The sequence below is a fragment of the Tupaia chinensis genome, unplaced genomic scaffold (genome assembly GCF_000334495.1).
Source record: "Tupaia chinensis unplaced genomic scaffold, TupChi_1.0 Scaffold000486_1, whole genome shotgun sequence".
In the NCBI taxonomy this organism is placed as follows: domain Eukaryota; kingdom Metazoa; phylum Chordata; class Mammalia; order Scandentia; family Tupaiidae; genus Tupaia; species Tupaia belangeri.
In genome coordinates, this window is record NW_006159998.1 from 47,670 (window position 1) to 64,045 (window position 16,376).

General features: G+C 36.1%; 1 protein-coding gene across 1 annotated transcript; it reads left to right on the top strand.

Moving 5' to 3' along the window:
* Window positions 1–203: 203 nt before the first annotated feature.
* On the top strand, window positions 204–1,181 carry LOC102500745 (olfactory receptor 5T3). The gene has a single exon (XM_006156268.1). The coding sequence runs from the start codon at window positions 225–227 to the stop codon at window positions 1,179–1,181; it is 957 nt and encodes a 318-aa protein (XP_006156330.1). The 5' UTR covers window positions 204–224.
* Window positions 1,182–16,376: the final 15,195 nt, after the last annotated feature.

Below are 16,376 nucleotides of genomic sequence, written 5' to 3' on the forward strand. Positions count from 1 at the left end.
TGTGGCAGGTATTTTTTATTATAGAAAGTTTAGCTGAGAGAAAATAAAATAATGTCTTCTTTTTACTTACACAGTGAAATTCATCCACTTGAATACAACTTCACTATTGCCAAACCCAGAGCTACTTAGGAAATCATTATGCCCTGAGACACAAACAAGGATATAGTTCAAAGGAGTCTATTTTCATATGATGTTTCATTTATAATCTATAAACAAAAACTGAGATGGAAGGGCTGTCATCAAATTTGGATGTATACAGGATCCAGTTGAAGAACAAAACCGAAGTAACCATGTTTATATTGATGGGTTTCACAAATGATTTTGACATACAAGTCTTCCTATTTTTATTATTTCTAGCAATCTATATTTTTACTCTGGTAGGAAATTTGGGATTAATTGCATTGGTCATTGGGAATTCCCAGCTCCACAACCCGATGTACTATTTCCTGAGTGTTCTGTCATTCTTGGATGCCTGCTATTCTACAGTTGTCACCCCCAAAATGCTGGTAAATTTCCTGGCAGAGAATAAATCCATTTCTTATTATGGTTGTGCAGCTCAGATGCTTCTCTTTGTTACATTTGGGACCACGGAATGCTTTCTCTTGGCTGCCATGGCCTATGACCGCTATGTGGCAATCTACAACCCTCTCCTGTACTCGGTGAGCATGACACCCAGGGTCTATGTGCCGCTCATCATTGCTTCCTATGTTGGTGGAGTTTTACATGCAACTATACAAACCGTGGCCACTTTTAGCCTGTCCTTCTGTGCATCCAATGAAATTAGGCATGTCTTTTGTGACATCCCTCCTCTCCTTGCAATTTCCTGCTCTGACACTCACATAAACGAGCTTCTAGTCTTCTACCTTGTGGGCTCTATTGAGATAGTCACTATCCTGATTGTCCTGATCTCCTATGGTTTCATGATCTTGGCCATTCTAAGGATGCACTCTGCTGAAGGGAGGCGAAAAGTCTTCTCTACCTGTGGTTCTCATCTAACTGGGGTGTCCATTTATTACGGGACAATCTTTTTCACCTATTTGAGACCAAGTTCCAGCTATGCTTCAGAGCATGACATGATAGTGTCAATAATGTACACTGTTGTGATTCCCATGCTGAATCCTCTCATCTACAGTTTGAGGAACAAAGATGTCAAAGAAGCAGCACAAAAACTGTTCAGATAAATTGGGTCAATATCAATATATATTTTAACCTTATTATACCTGGAAAAAAGTTGAGTGTCAGTCTTTATCTTTAAGGCAAGAAACTAGTTAAAAGAATCTATTCGTTTTAGTTAATAGTATTTTTATCTCCTAGAATATTTCCAAATAGAGCATTAATCAGCTTTCCACTATGGCATTTTCAACTTTAAATAAATTGTGTCTCCTTTGTACTGATTATTTGGTTCCAAGATATTGATAATAAACCTTATTTATTCTAAATATATCTTTGTTGTTGGTAATTGTGTAATTATTTTTTAATGTAGTATTACTTCAAGTTATGTCTTCAGGATCCTACAAATTGATAAATTCTCACATTGCTGTTAGTCAGTCTTCAGCATTCTTTATGGAGTTACTGCCCCATTGTAGAATTCATAAGAATTCCCAAATGTTACTTTATTTTCATTAAACATAGTCTCACACATTGAGATCCAACAAGCTTCTGAATATATATATATTTTTTTACTGTGTTTATTTCTATACTACAAGTTTTCTTCCACTAATTTCTTTTCTTGACACATTCCAGTCTCAGAAATTTATCAGCTTCATTCTCCAGCTATCACATTTATGGAAAAGTGTTTTCAAGTCTTATGAACAATGAAATTATAGTCTAGAAAAAAAACAAGCAAACAATATTATATTGACTATTCCAAGACTTGAAAAATTAGCCTGTCTTTGGAGCTTCCTCTGATGCTAGATCCTTGCTCAGATTCTAACATGACTTTCTCTCTATAAGAAATAGTCTATAATTTGTATTTTTTATTCCTCAAAATTTATATGTAATGAGGAAGCCCAGAGATGGGAAATTATCTTACTTCACCTCTACTCACATTCATTTCTTATATATTCTGCTTTATTTGATTTTGTTCCAACATTTATTTATTCAAAGAATCATTAAGAGTGCAAATTGTGTTCTCTTTCAATGTAACCACCTTTCCTTGGAAAGGTTTTTGCTATAGGGCACGTGCACTCGCCAGACAGACAGACAGAGACAGAGAGACAGAAAGTGAGAAATCACCCCCCAGGGGGGATGGCCACACCACAATCCCTTCTTCTCCATTCTCCTCTCGGGATCTAGGGCACGCACGCATACACGTCCGGCATGAGTTTAAGCCACCGGGTCCGGACTCGAACCACAGTCGACTACATGGGAGTCCAGCGACATAGCCATTACACTAATTGGTGGTCCCTCCCTCAGCATATTTTCTTATGAATTCTTCCAAATGATCCCATCAGAACATAGTAAGCAAAACAATTGGCTTTGTTTTTATTAGTATTTACTATTTTTTAATGAGAAAGAGAATGCAGGAGAAAGAGAGAGAGAGAGGGAAAAAGGTATTCATGACATGATTTTACCTTGGCAATTCTTTCACCCAGCCCCCACTTAGCTTAGATTACCTGTGTACATTAATGTACCTGGCCTGTTCATTTTCCTCTTTTAGCCATACCTGGGTCTCCCATATGGTTCCAAAAGAGCTTAGCCAAATAGGTTTAGTTTTTGTTTTGTTTTTGTTTTTGTTTTTTTAATCTAACACAGTATGTATGTGTGTTAGAGTGCATGTGTGCCAAAAATGGAAATTGAGAAATGGAGGAATGCAATATGACCACTCTCCATTGGGAAAGGCGCTTTATCTCTATTTCTGGCATTAAACAAAAAATTAAACATAAACTGTGAATTTTTAATCCAAACCAGTAATTTTTAGATATTGATTTCTAATCATTCATGTTCATTCATGCAAAGAAGAGAGAACCCAGTTATCTCTGTTGGAAAAGCCAAATATTTCTTAAGCAAAATTAATACTCAAAATTCATGTTTAAAGGAATAAACAATTATTTATATTGAGAGACACAACACTGACTATGTTGAAAATGCAGCTCTATCTTTAAAAAATTGTCCCAGCTATGGTGGAACACACTGCTGAGACGCTGAGCTCTGTAGTCTGGTACCACCTGGGAAGCATGTGTTCAAATTCTGTTCCAGTAGTGGTGCTATGTGCCTGAAATTCTACCAACTTGGGATCAAGTTACTTTCTGTAAATTATATCTCAGTTATTAGTAATTGTGTAATTAAATTTTGTTAACTATAACTAGAAATACATCCTCAGGATCCTACAGATTGATTAAACTCAGATATTGCTTATACAATGTCTTCAGCATTCGTTATGGAGTTATTTCTCCATTCTAAAATCTTTAAGAATCTCCAAATGTTATTTTATTTTCACTAAATATGCCCACACACTTAAAGATCCATCAGGTGTCTTAATATTCTTTTCATTATGTTAATCTTATAGTACAAAAGACAGGATGTTTGCAACCTGGCAAACAGAGTTCAAAACAACTACAGAAAGCTATCTGAACCTGCAGCATCTTAAAATACAGATTTAAGTTTATGATATTTTAATGATGATTTTCAGGAAGAAAAAGGAATATCTAGTGTAAAAATGTGACACATATCCAGCTCTTATAACATTTAACATTTCTAAAGCATTCCTGGCTCATTTGGGGGATTTCCTACCTGTCAAGTCAGGTTTTGAAAATTGTCAAAGGCAAAATGTTAGTGAAGATTATACATTAGTTTTTTTGTTTTGTTCTTTAAACAACGACAAAAAAAAAGGACAGAGCTATTTATTTTGAGACACAACACTGACTATGTTGAAAATGAGATTTTATCTTTAAAAAATTGGCCTATCCTCTATTGTTTGAGAAAGGAAGATGTGAGCGCTGAGTGTAGTGATGCACAGACACATGCCTGAAAATTATCCAGTTAATGCTTTCAGCATATTCATCTAGAATTGATATCAAATTAACCTGCTTGGAAAGTCTTCTATCCTTTTCATCCTAGTAAATTAGAAAACAAATGGGAAGAGTAACTGTCTACCGTGACCTGTTATTTGTCCAGATCACTATGGGAGAATGATGTTTTAATTCTCCAATTATTATAATTCCACATCTCATGTTAGAGTTCAATTATCTTTTCCTCAAAATTTTTTTTTTACTTGCCCTGTCTCCAAAAGTCCTCTCTTTAACATGCTTAATACAGTTGTCATTTAATGTGTGTTGTTATGAGCTGATTATTATCTTAATCTACCACAATGCTTTTGCAATAACTAGCATTAATTCAGGCATTATGTTTATTTATCGAAACATTTTGTCCCCAAGATCTAAAACAGTATCTAGAATTTATAATTTACTGAGGTAAGTAATTTACAGTGAGCCTAAGTATTAACTTAACACATAAAATTAACATTAATATGCAGTTTATTAGGTACTAGACAATTATATAAATGGTTTAGATATATTAATGATAGAAATCTAAAAATGACATCAATAACTTTTTGTGTGTTACTTATCACAAATATTACAGTCCAAATTGGACAATACTTAAATAAAGGGACAAAATCAATAAGTTTTCTATATCTTAGTTTATTTAGTGTTGCTCTAATAAAATATCTGAAATTGAGCTCTTTATTTAAAAAAACAATATTTTCTCCTAGTCCCAATGACTGGGAAAGTCTATTATCATGCACTGAATTATTTAGTTTCTGTTGAGTCTTCTTGCTGTGTCTTCATGGTAGAAGGCAGGGCCTCATATGGCAGAAGGCAGAAGTAGAAGAGAGCAACGTAGCCCAAAAGACACAAAATGTCCCTTTTTTCTTTTCTTTCCTTTTTTTAAATTAGTTTATTTGCTTATTTATTTATTTATTTATTTATTTATTTATTTATTTATTTATTAGAGGTTTTCACTTTAGGGCTTGTGCACTTACTGGAAGAAGAGAGACAGAAACAGTAAGAGGTAAAGTGAGAAACCACTCCCCTTTGGGATTGGCGATGCTACAATCCCTTCTCCATTTTCCTCCATTCTGCTCCTGGGATCTTAGATATGTAACCACATGCATCCAGCATGAGTCAAGCCACTTAGTCTAGGCCACTATGGTTGGTCATGTGGGAATTCAATGACGTAACCCCTGTGCCAACTGCTGGCTCTGTGCAAAATGTCTTTTATAAGGGCTTTAATCTCATTAAAGTGGAAGGGGTCCTCATGACCTAATCACTCTTAAACGCTTTATATCTTAATAATATCACATTGACATCACGTGAGGTTGGGAGGATATTTTAATAATTGAATACTTCCACCTCTGGTCCCTTAAAATTTATATCCTTTTTACATTTTTAAAAATATGCATTCATTTCATTTCAGAACCCCCGCAAAATTTAACTTAGTCCAACATTAACCTAAATGTCTAAAGTCTAAAGAGTTGTTTAAATTACATGAATGGCACTCTATGAAAAATTCATCCCAAGGCAATTTTTTTTTAATCTGTGAGCTGTTAAACAAGTGAAGTGCTTCCAAAATATGATGGTGGAACAGACATAGGATAATCAATCCCATTTGAAATGGGAGAAAAAAGAAATCAGCAAGAAGTAACAGGTCCCATGTAAGTCTAAAACCCAACAGAGAAAATAACATCAAATTTTAAGGCTGGATAATAACCTCTGACTCTAGGTCTCATGTTCTCAAAACACTGAATCAGTGTGGCGAGTGAGGGATGTGGGCCCTCTAGGCCTCAGGCATCTTTATTCTCGTAGTTTTCCTGGTCACAAATTATGCTGTAGCTCACATGGATTAAAATTGCATACCTGCCCTTTCCCAGGTAGGTGCTGCATGCTGGTGACTCTATTGTTCTGAGTTCTTTGTAGTGCCTCTGTCCCCCTGGGCTGATACTTCAACCACTTTGATCATATCAATACTGAAGAAGAAAAAAAAAAAAACATAGGAATTAGAACTGATACTTTAAGAATAGCATAATGTTTAAGTCACTGGACTCCCATGTAGTCAACTGGCGGTTCAAGTCCCAGACACAATGGCTTAAAATTTACACCAGGCCCGGGGAGAACCAGCAGTTAGCGTAATGTCTATGTCGCTGCACTCCCACGTAGTCGACCACAGTTCGTGTCCCGGACCCGGTGGCTTAAAACTCACGCCGGGCGCGTGTGCGTGCGTGCCCAAGATCCCAAGAGGAGAATGGAGGAGAAGGGATTGTAGTTTGACCATCCCACCTGGGGATGATTTCTTGCTTTCTGTCTTTCTGTCTCTCTGTCTGGTGAGCGCACTTGCCCTATAGCAAAAATATCTCTCAAAAAAAAAAAAATTTACGCCATGCCCATGTGCATGAGTGCCCAAGAACCCAAGAGGAGAATAGAGGAGAAGGGATTGCAGCCTGAACAAACCCATGAAGGGAGATTTTTCACTTTCTGTCTCTCTGTCTCTCTCCATCTCTCTGGGGACTACAAAGGCCCAATAGCAAAAAACTATCTCTCAAAAAAAAAAGAAAGAAAAATGTTAGAAACAGAAGAAAATAAAGATAAATTAAAGCAATAAAAGATAAAAACAGTCAACTCATGATATAAGTCCCACAGAATTATTTGAAGTATATTGTCAATATACAGATACAGACTTTTTTTTTGAAAATAAGTACATATGGTTGCACACACACATATACTCACACAAGCATTCACACAGACTTACATGACACTGAAGTGATGAAAGCCAGCAGGTTTGTGTTTCTTTTCCAGGCATATAAAACATGGTAAAAGAAGAAAACCTTGATCTACATGAAGAAATAATACCAAAGGGAACCAGCAGTTAGCGTAATGGCTATGTCGCTGGACTCCCACGTAGTCGACCACAGTTCGCGTCCCGGACCCGGTGGAGTAAAACTCACGCCGGGAGCGTGTGCGTGCGTGCCCAAGATCCCGAGAGGAGAATGGAGGAGAAGGGATTGCGGCGTGACCATCCCCCCTGGGGGTGATTTCTTACTTTCTGTCTCTCTGTCTGTCTGTCTGGTGAATGCACACGCCATATAGTGAAAACCTCTACAAAAAAAAAAAAAAAGAAAGAAAGAAAGAATACCAAAGTATTTAAAATAAAAATAGATATAATATTAGAATTTCAATGATAATTGCTTCAAAAATAAAGATACAGTGAGTCACTGTAGATCAAAACAATGCATGAATGTAAAATTCATGAAAATAATTTCATGAATAATAAAAAAGAATTGAATCCACACTACTCTAAGGGTCTTACATTATAAGCTATATACTAAGTAGAAAGTAAGATATTATAGAACACTCATGGCTAATAAATTTGATAATTAAATGAAATGTACACTGCCTTAAAAATGATTATATAAGAGAAAATGCATAACCTGAATAGCCCTCTACATATTAAATATATTTAATTAATCCTTAAAATGTATACATGAGAACAAAACTTTGGGAATTATTTTTGTAATATTGAAATCTCACTTTTTTCTCATCCCAGGATGTTGATAGAATGCTGCATGAACCTTCTTCACTAATACAGAAGAGGACAGCATCTAAGACATAACAGAAAAATAACAGAAAAATATGAGTACTAAAAATACCTTGTGAAAAAAATCCCCTCCCCCAGATAACTACACTGCAAAGTTTTTTCCAAGCATAATTTTTCCTTTATAGGGATATTTTGTTTCTGTATTTTTGTTTTTTTAATTTATTTTATACATGTAATCACTGTACAGCATCATACCTTGTAAAATTAATTTTCTTAGCTTGAATGCAGTGCACACCAGTCCAGTCAAAGATATTATAATGCATATTATCATCAATAGACAGGCCTCCATCCCTGTGCCCTTTAAAAATCTTGTCTCTCTATTTTCTCATTTATTCCTTTCCACTCACCCTCCCCAACCTCTCAACATCCTCCCACACTGTCTCCAGTATTCACAACTAGTTTTCATGCTTCTATATCCTCCTGTCTTTCAGTTTCTGCTACAAAGTGTAGATATTTGTTATATAGTAAGTGGGGACATACAATGTCTCTCTTTCATAGGCTGGTTGGCTTCACTCAGCAGTAAATCTTGCATATTTGTCCATTTTCCATCAAATGCCCAATCTTGTCCTTTTTTATGGCTGAGTACTATTCTGCAATGTATATGTGCCACACTTTTTTAATCCATTCATCTGTCCTTTGGGTTGGTTTCATGTCTTAGAAATTGTGAATAATACTGCAATAAACATGTATATATAAGCACTTTTCCAACAGTGCATTCCTGTCCTTTTGGTAGATAGCTAGTATTGGAATTGCTGGATCATATTGTGGTTCTATTTGTAGATCTTAGAGGAACCTACACATTGTTCTCCACAGTGGTTGTACTAATTTACATTCCCAACAACAGAGTAGAAAAGTTTCCTTTTTGCCACAGCCTTACCAACACTTGTCATTTAATTGGTTTTTTAATCTTAGCCATTCTGACTGGGGTTAAGTTGGTTTATCTCAATGTGATTTTGATATACATCTCCCTTATGATAAGAGATGTTGAACATTTTTTCATATTTTTTTTTGTTCTTTGTATGTCTTCTTTAGAGGGTTGTCTACTCAGCTCATGTGCCCCATCTTTTAATTGGTTTGATCTTTTTTGGGGGGTAACCTTTTGGATATCCCTTTATATTCTGGTTGAGTCCCTTGTCTGTGGCATAGCTTACAAATATATTCTCTCATTCTGTGGGTTGTCAATTCACTAACTATATTTCTTGTTCTGAGCAGAATCTTTTTAACATTATGTAATCACATTTGTCTATTTTAGGGATTATTTTCTTTGCTTTAAGGATCTTATTTAAGACATCTTTGCCTGCTCTGATGTCTCTAAGAGTTTCCACTGCATTATCCACCTGTAGTTTTATGGTTTGTGGTCTTATGCTTAGATCTTTTATCTATATTGTGTTGATTTCTATTAATGGTGAGAGAAAGAGGTCCAGTTTCATTTTTCTATACATGGATACCCAGTTTTTCCACCACCATTTGCTAAAGAAATTTTCTTTTCCCCACTGGATTGACTGGTGCCCTTTGTCAAAAATCTGTTTCTGTACTTTTTTGTTCCCCCGGAATGATATGACCAAGAGAGATTCTCTCCTCAGTATCACTCCACCATCTGATAAATTGTTATTTTCTTTACTAATTTTTTTCTCTAAATTGAACTGTTACCTGTATGTTTGAGAAGGTTTAGCTAGTATTTTCAAATCACTGTCACAATTCCAAAGACTGACTGTTAGCAACTATATATTTCAATGACCCTTGTGTTTAATTTAAAAATATAAATAATTAGTAAATTTTATTTTTTACTATGATAATAGAAATATACTTTTGTATAAACAAAATTATGAAGTGCAATTAAACACTTTAATGAGGCTAAACTCTTCTGAAAATTTCTTCTATGGTTGAGACACAACATGAGTGAAAAGAATATTGCTGAAATAAGATGCAATTAGTACAACACAGAAATAGTTTGAATATGGAATACAGAATGTTTTGTATCTGAGTCTAATGTGTTTAGTTTTAGACTATGGAAAACAATAAAAGAATGCCATTTAGAAAGATAGTAATTGCCATGACCTGCTCAGCTGAATGCGTTTTCTCAGGGAGAATGGCTTTGGATTAGGAATAAATATACATAGAAATAAATAAACACACATAGAAATAAATAAACACACATAGAAACACAGGTAAGGAAAAGCAAAAATTGGGTGGTCCAGACTCCTCTGATGGAGGTGGTTGTGGCATAGCAGTTCCCAGGTATGTTCTTTTATAGACAAAAGGAGGGGAAGGGAAAGTAGAATGCAAAGCCAGTTGTCTTCAGATGTTAAGCAGCTGAAGCTGTGAAATCTATGGTTCTTTGCAGTCCTATTTGAGTTTTCTCCTATCTTTTCAGGACTTCCCTGACTAACAGATAGCTTCCTTTGACTGACACTGTCTTGTAGTCCTGACATAGAGGTAGAATGCATGTTCTTTTCTTAATGCCTTTGCTAGCCTTGCAGCATTAGCCAAAGAACCCTGTTTCTTAATATGTTTAAAGGTCACTAATGTGTTGCTCAGATCTGGCCACTTCCTACAAATTATTTTAATCCCAGAGATGAAGCCCTATAGGTGAAAAGTTATTAAAAAAAAAAAAATGCACTGCTACAACCCTACCCTAACATTAAGAAAAATACTCCTAAGTGGGACTAGCAGTTGACTTAATGGCTATGTCATTGGAATCCCATGTAGTCAACGGTGGTTCAAATCCTGAATCCAGTGGCTTAAACTCACGCCGGGCACATGTGCATGTGTACCCAAGATCCTGAGAGGGGAATGGAGGAGAAGGGATTGCGGAGAAGTCATCCCTCTGGGGAGTGATTTCTTGCTTTCTGTCTCTCTGTCTTTTTGGTGAGTGCACGCACCCTATAGCAAAAAACTCTCAAAAAAAAGAAAGAAAGGAAAATACTCCTAAATATAACCAATTTATTTCTTTCAAATACAAGTGTGACAGAAATAATCAACTTTGCAAAAATAGTAATTAGTGTGGTTTATTTCTAACCACAAATTTCAGTACCTAGCCCAGAGAAAAGGCAAAACATGCCTTTCTCATGGTGATCAGGTACAGAGGTTTCTTTTATTTGATTTTGAGAGTGAAGGACAAAGTTTGGTGTTTAGTGTAGAGTTTCTCCATTGGTCTGATCCAGAATGGTGGAACTTGTGGAAGCAGGAGTTATAGATTATAAGTGGGTTTTACGGTGTTGAAGTGAGTGATTGGAAAAGAAAGGTTGCTGAAATCAGAAAAAAATATATATATATATACTTTAAGGAGGCTTAATATACTTCCCAAAGGTATACTATGCCAGGGACAGGATGTAGGAAGTGTTCTGTTACCAATGGCTAAAATGGTCTGTTAATGTTTGTGGATGTGGCTCCTTCTTGGCCTTCTGGAAAGAATTCTGGAAATAATAAAAAAGCAGTTGGACTTTGGTCCTCACAAGAGAGAGAAAAAGTTGCAAACGGCTCTGACCTTTAAAAATATTATTTGAGGGACCAGCAGTTGGCGTAATGTCTATGTTGCTGGACTTCCATATAGTCGACCACGGTTTGAGTCCTGGATCCACTGGCTTAAACTCACTCCGGGCCCATGTGTGTGCATGCCCATGACACAAGAGGAGAATGGAAGAGAAGGGATTGCAACATGGCCATCCCCCCTGGGGGGGGTGATTTCTCGCTTTCTGTCCCTCTATTTCTCTCTATCTTATAGCAAAAATCTCTCAAAAAATATTTGAAAAACTATTCTTTTTTTCTCTTTCTTTTTTTATATTTAAATTTATTTATTTGCATTCATTCACTGTATATCATTACAGCATACAAAATGAGATATTTTCCATCCAGAATACACTGTATTTTGGCTCAATTGAGTATATCAACATATGTTCAAGCACATCAACATACATGTTATTGTCAGCAAATAATTTTCCATTTCTTGTTTCCTGTATGTTTTGCTTTTTTTCCCATCCTTGATTCCCCATCTCTCACCCTCTACCATCTCCCACCCTATCTCTGGTATCAGTGGTTGCTTTCTATGCCTTCCCTTCACACATTTTATGGATTCACTAAAGATATTAATTAATCTAAATATTTAGAATAGGAAGCACAGCTGATATGTACATATCCATGAACACACGTCTGACTTTATGCATGAACCTCAGTGAGTAAAATGAACATACTATGAAGTAGCACCTAGCTGGGGCTATATAGCTTACTGCAGTTATCAAATAGGTATTTTAATGCATTTTTTTAATTTCCTGAAAAACAGTTATAGATTTTCTTTTTCCTAAAACATTTTTTAAACTTAATTAATTTACATTCATTCCCTAAGCATCTTCACAGCATACAAAATGTGTTTACCTATCCAGAATATACTGCATAGTGGCTTAATCATGCATATTATTGTCAAAAATTTTCCAATATATAATTTACTCCTATTTCTATTATTTATTTTATTCATTTATTTATTTTTGGGAGAGGTTTTTGCTATAGGGCATGTGTGCTCGCCAGAAAGACAGAGAGATAAAAAACGAGAAATCACCCTCAGGGTGGATGGCCACGCTGCAATCCTTCTCCTCCATGCTCCTCTCGGGATCTTGGGAATGCACTAATATGCGTCCACTGTGAGTTTAAGCCACCAGGTCTAGGACTTGAACCACGGTCGACTACACGGGTGTTCAGTGACATAGCTATTACGCTAACTGCTGTTCCCATTTTTTTACCCCTATTTCTGTCCCTCTATCCTTTCCCACCCTCTTCTCATACTATCTCTGTTGTCTACAGTTTTCTTCTATTCCTTTGCCCCCCACATTGTATTGATAGCACAATTTCTTAAATAATCTAACAGCTTTCTATAGCAAGTTCAACTTAAATCAAAGAAATCCTAAGGAATTTTGCTTGAAACTTAAAGCCAGGAAACATGTTAGGATTCTATTCAAATGGTAGGTACATGAACCTATCCACATTTCAAGACAGGATATAAATCCTTAAAAGCGGACATCAAAGCCTAGAAGAAAATCAACAATGTTTTAGTCAAAAGTCATAAAATTGTATTTCACCAATTCAGTCTCATGTACTTTATCTTCTGTTGTGGTTCGATTTTCCCAAATAAATTCTGGGATATAATACTCAACTCCAGAATTATCCCTATGATTAAGTTGGCCATTTTCTTGGTTTTTGAACTCTTATTTTTTTGTGCCTGCATTTAATTTTCCAGATATAGCACTCCCTTGAGGACTTCTTGAAGATCTGGGCTGGTGCTGGTAAATTCTTTCAAGTTTTGTTTATCTAAGAATGTTCTTGTCTTTTCTTCTGATCTGAAGGATAATCTTGCCTTGTACAGTATTCTTGGTTAAAACTGCTTTTCCCTTAAACTTTGAACATATTTTCCCATTATTTCCTTGCTCTCATTGTTTCTGATGAGAGGTCTGCTGTTAAATTGATAGAATATCCTTTGTAGGTAACTTGATGTTTTTCTCTTGCCAGTCTTAGTATCTTATCTTTGTCTGTGGTCTTGGTCAATCTGGCTATAATGTGTCTTAGAGAAGATCTTATTGGGTTGATGCTATTTGGAGTCCTTTGTAATTCTTGGGACTGGATCTTTGAGTGCCTCTCTAGGTTTGGAAAGTTTTCTTGCAGGATTTCATGGAATAGATTATCAATGCCCTTATGAGTCTCTTTACCTTCTGGGATACCAATTATCCGGATGTTTGGACGTTCAATGATATATAGTATTTCTCATATATTATTCTCAATTTTGGGGGCCATTTTCTGTCTTCATGGTGAATTTTTCAAGGCCAGCTATTTTCTTTTCTACATCTGAGATTCTATTTTCTGTATGATCTAATGTGCTTTTAATACTTTCGAGGGAGATTTTGACTTCCTGTATTACAGCCTTCATTTCTAACAGGTCCCTTTGATTCTTTCTTAAAGTGTGTAATTCCTCTTTTAGATCTTACAAGAATTTCCTCACCTCCTGGAACTCGTCAGCTCCTTTCTCCATTCTTTTCTGCAGTTCATGGTCTCTCTTCTCTTCCATCTCTCTTAACTTTGCCATTATGAATATTCTAAATTCTTTATCAGGCATTTCCATAATTTCTATCAAACTTCCTATTCATGAAACTTCCTCCTCCCTGGGAGGAGAGGCATTTCCTTGCTTTCCCATATTTCTTGTGACCCTGCTGTGATTTCTAGTCATCTGATGGATGGTGTGTTTCTTCCTAATTCTTGAAGTTCAATCTGAACATTCAGGAGTGTGTAGAAAGAGGTGATCTGGAATCTCTTTGTTGTTCCATTGTGATCCATTTGTGCAGCAGATTCAATAGATATTGAGGAATATGTTAACCCAAATAGTATTTGGATGTTTGGCTGTAGTTTCCTTAGATCCATCTAGAAACACAGTAAATGGAGATTGAGGATCAGAGAGATGAGATAAAATAAAAAGGAAACAGAGAGAGAGCAAAAACAACAATAACAATAACAAACAGAGAAAAAAAGAAAAAAACTAAGAAAAAAAAATTTGAGGACTCTTCTGAAGGCCTGGCTCTTGCCTCTCCTGCCTGGGCTGGAGGGGGAGAGGGGATTATTAACAAGATAAGGTGGGACTGAAAGCAAGAGAATACTTTACCTTAAAAAGTTTTAAAAAGGAAAAATTACAAAAAAAAAGGGGGGGGACAGAAGCAGAGAGTGACAGAGACACAGAAATAGAGATAGAGAGAAGGCTAGAGGAGCCCCCTACCACTCACATTTGTGGGTTGGAAGCTGAATTATCAGTAGGAAATCTTCATCTCTTTTTTTCCTGAAATCACAAGTTCTCAGGAGCCATGAGGAATTTTCTGAAGGCCTGGTTCTTGCCACTCCTCTGAGAAACTATTCTAATTGTTACACTGATTAGTAGTGAAAATATACCACAAAGTAAACACAGAGAGAAAGATAAAATTTAAACCATTAAACATATATTAAATATTTAAAAATCAGTAATTACATGTATAAAAATTGAGACTTCATAGAAACAGTTGCTTGAGATCAGAAAAAGAATTAAGGGGGAAATCAGTGAGGAAATGAAGACTAAACTAGAAGAGAAATGAATAGAATTCTGAAATTTTTATTATATTGCTGAATTTTAATTGCTATTATTTTGTTGAAGATATTTGCCTCTATATTCACAAAGGCTACTAATCCATTTATTATTTGTTTTCTTGTGATGTCTCTGGTTACAAAATAATAGTAATTGTAACACCATAAATAAAATGAGGTGTTTTGCCTTTAAATAGTTTCTGAATAAGTGTGTGAATTTTTTTATATTAAATTGTCTTTAAATGTTTGGTGAAATTTACCAATGACACCATCTGAGTATGTGTCTATTCTTCAGCATATATACCCAAATAACTGAAAGCATAGGCTGACCTAAACACTTGCACAAAAATGTTCTTAAGTATTAATAATAATACAAAGTGGAAACAACCCAATTGTTCAACTGATGGATGGATCAATACATACTGTATATGTATACAATGGAATTTTATTTAACCGTAGAAAGAAATGAAGTACTGTTACATGGTATTACATAGATGGGTCTTTAAAACAATTATTGTAACTCAGTATATCAGTGTTGAAAACTATAGGGCTCACTGATGGTGTGGTGGTTAAGATAGCTGTATCTTTGGACAGGCTAATGATGTAATGGTTACATTGTTGGACTACCACATAGTCAAGTGTGGTTTGAGTCTTGGACACTGCCACTTAAAGCTTACTCTGGGTGCATGTGCATGGATGTCTAATATTCAAGGTGGAGAGTGGAGAATTACAGCATGGCCAACCCCCGGGAGATGATATCTCAGTTTCTGCCTCTCTGTCTCTGGTGAGTGCACATGCCCTATAACAAAAATCTCTCTTAAAAACAAAACAAAACAACAACAACAACAAAACCCAGAGAGCTGCATCCTGGAGCCAGCAGATTGTATCATGGTTATGTCTCTGGACTCCTATATGATGAACATTTAGGAGTTTGTACAGTTTGCCCAGTCTGTACGTTTTATAGAAATAGTATTATGTCCTATGTAGTTCATTTTTTCCCTAATTTTTGAGTGTATGTGCTCACCAGAGATGAAGAGAGGGAAAAAGGGAGAAAGTTCCTCCCATGAGTAATGGCCATATCACATACCATTTTACTCTCATTTTGGGATTCTGGAAATCTACATCCATGTCTTGAATTCTTTCAAGACACGGATCTGGTAGCTTCAAAATCACTCCAGGCATGTGTGTATGCATGCCCAAGATCCTAAGAGGAGAATGGAGGAGAAGGGATTCCAGTATGGCAATACCCCTGGGATGGTGTTTTCTCACTTTCCTTTTTATGTCTCTCTCCCTCTCTCTGGTGAGCAGTTGTTCCCTGAGGCAAACTCTTTACAAAAAAAATTAATAAATCAGGACCAGCAGTTAGCATAAGGGCTATTATGTTGCTGGACTCCCATATAGTTGGCCATAGTTTGAGTCCCAGGCTTGGTGGCTTAAACTCATGCCGGGCACATGTGTGTACGTGCCCAATATCCCAAGAGGCAAATGAAGGAGAAGGGATTGTGGTGTGGCCATCCCCTTGGGGGGTGATTTCTCACTTTTCATCTCTCTCTCTCTCTCTCTCTATCTATCTTTCTTGTGGGTGCCTGTGCCATATAGCAAAAAATCTCTCAAAAAAGAAATTAATAAATATGAGAGCTGCTTTCTACATGACTAATTGCATGGGGTTTGGGTCCTGAATGTCACAACTTGTAAAACTT

Coding starts and splice junctions, on each gene's coding strand:
- LOC102500745 (XM_006156268.1), top strand. CDS start 225: ATGGAAGGGCTGTCATCAAATTTGGATGTATACAGGATCCAGTTGAAG.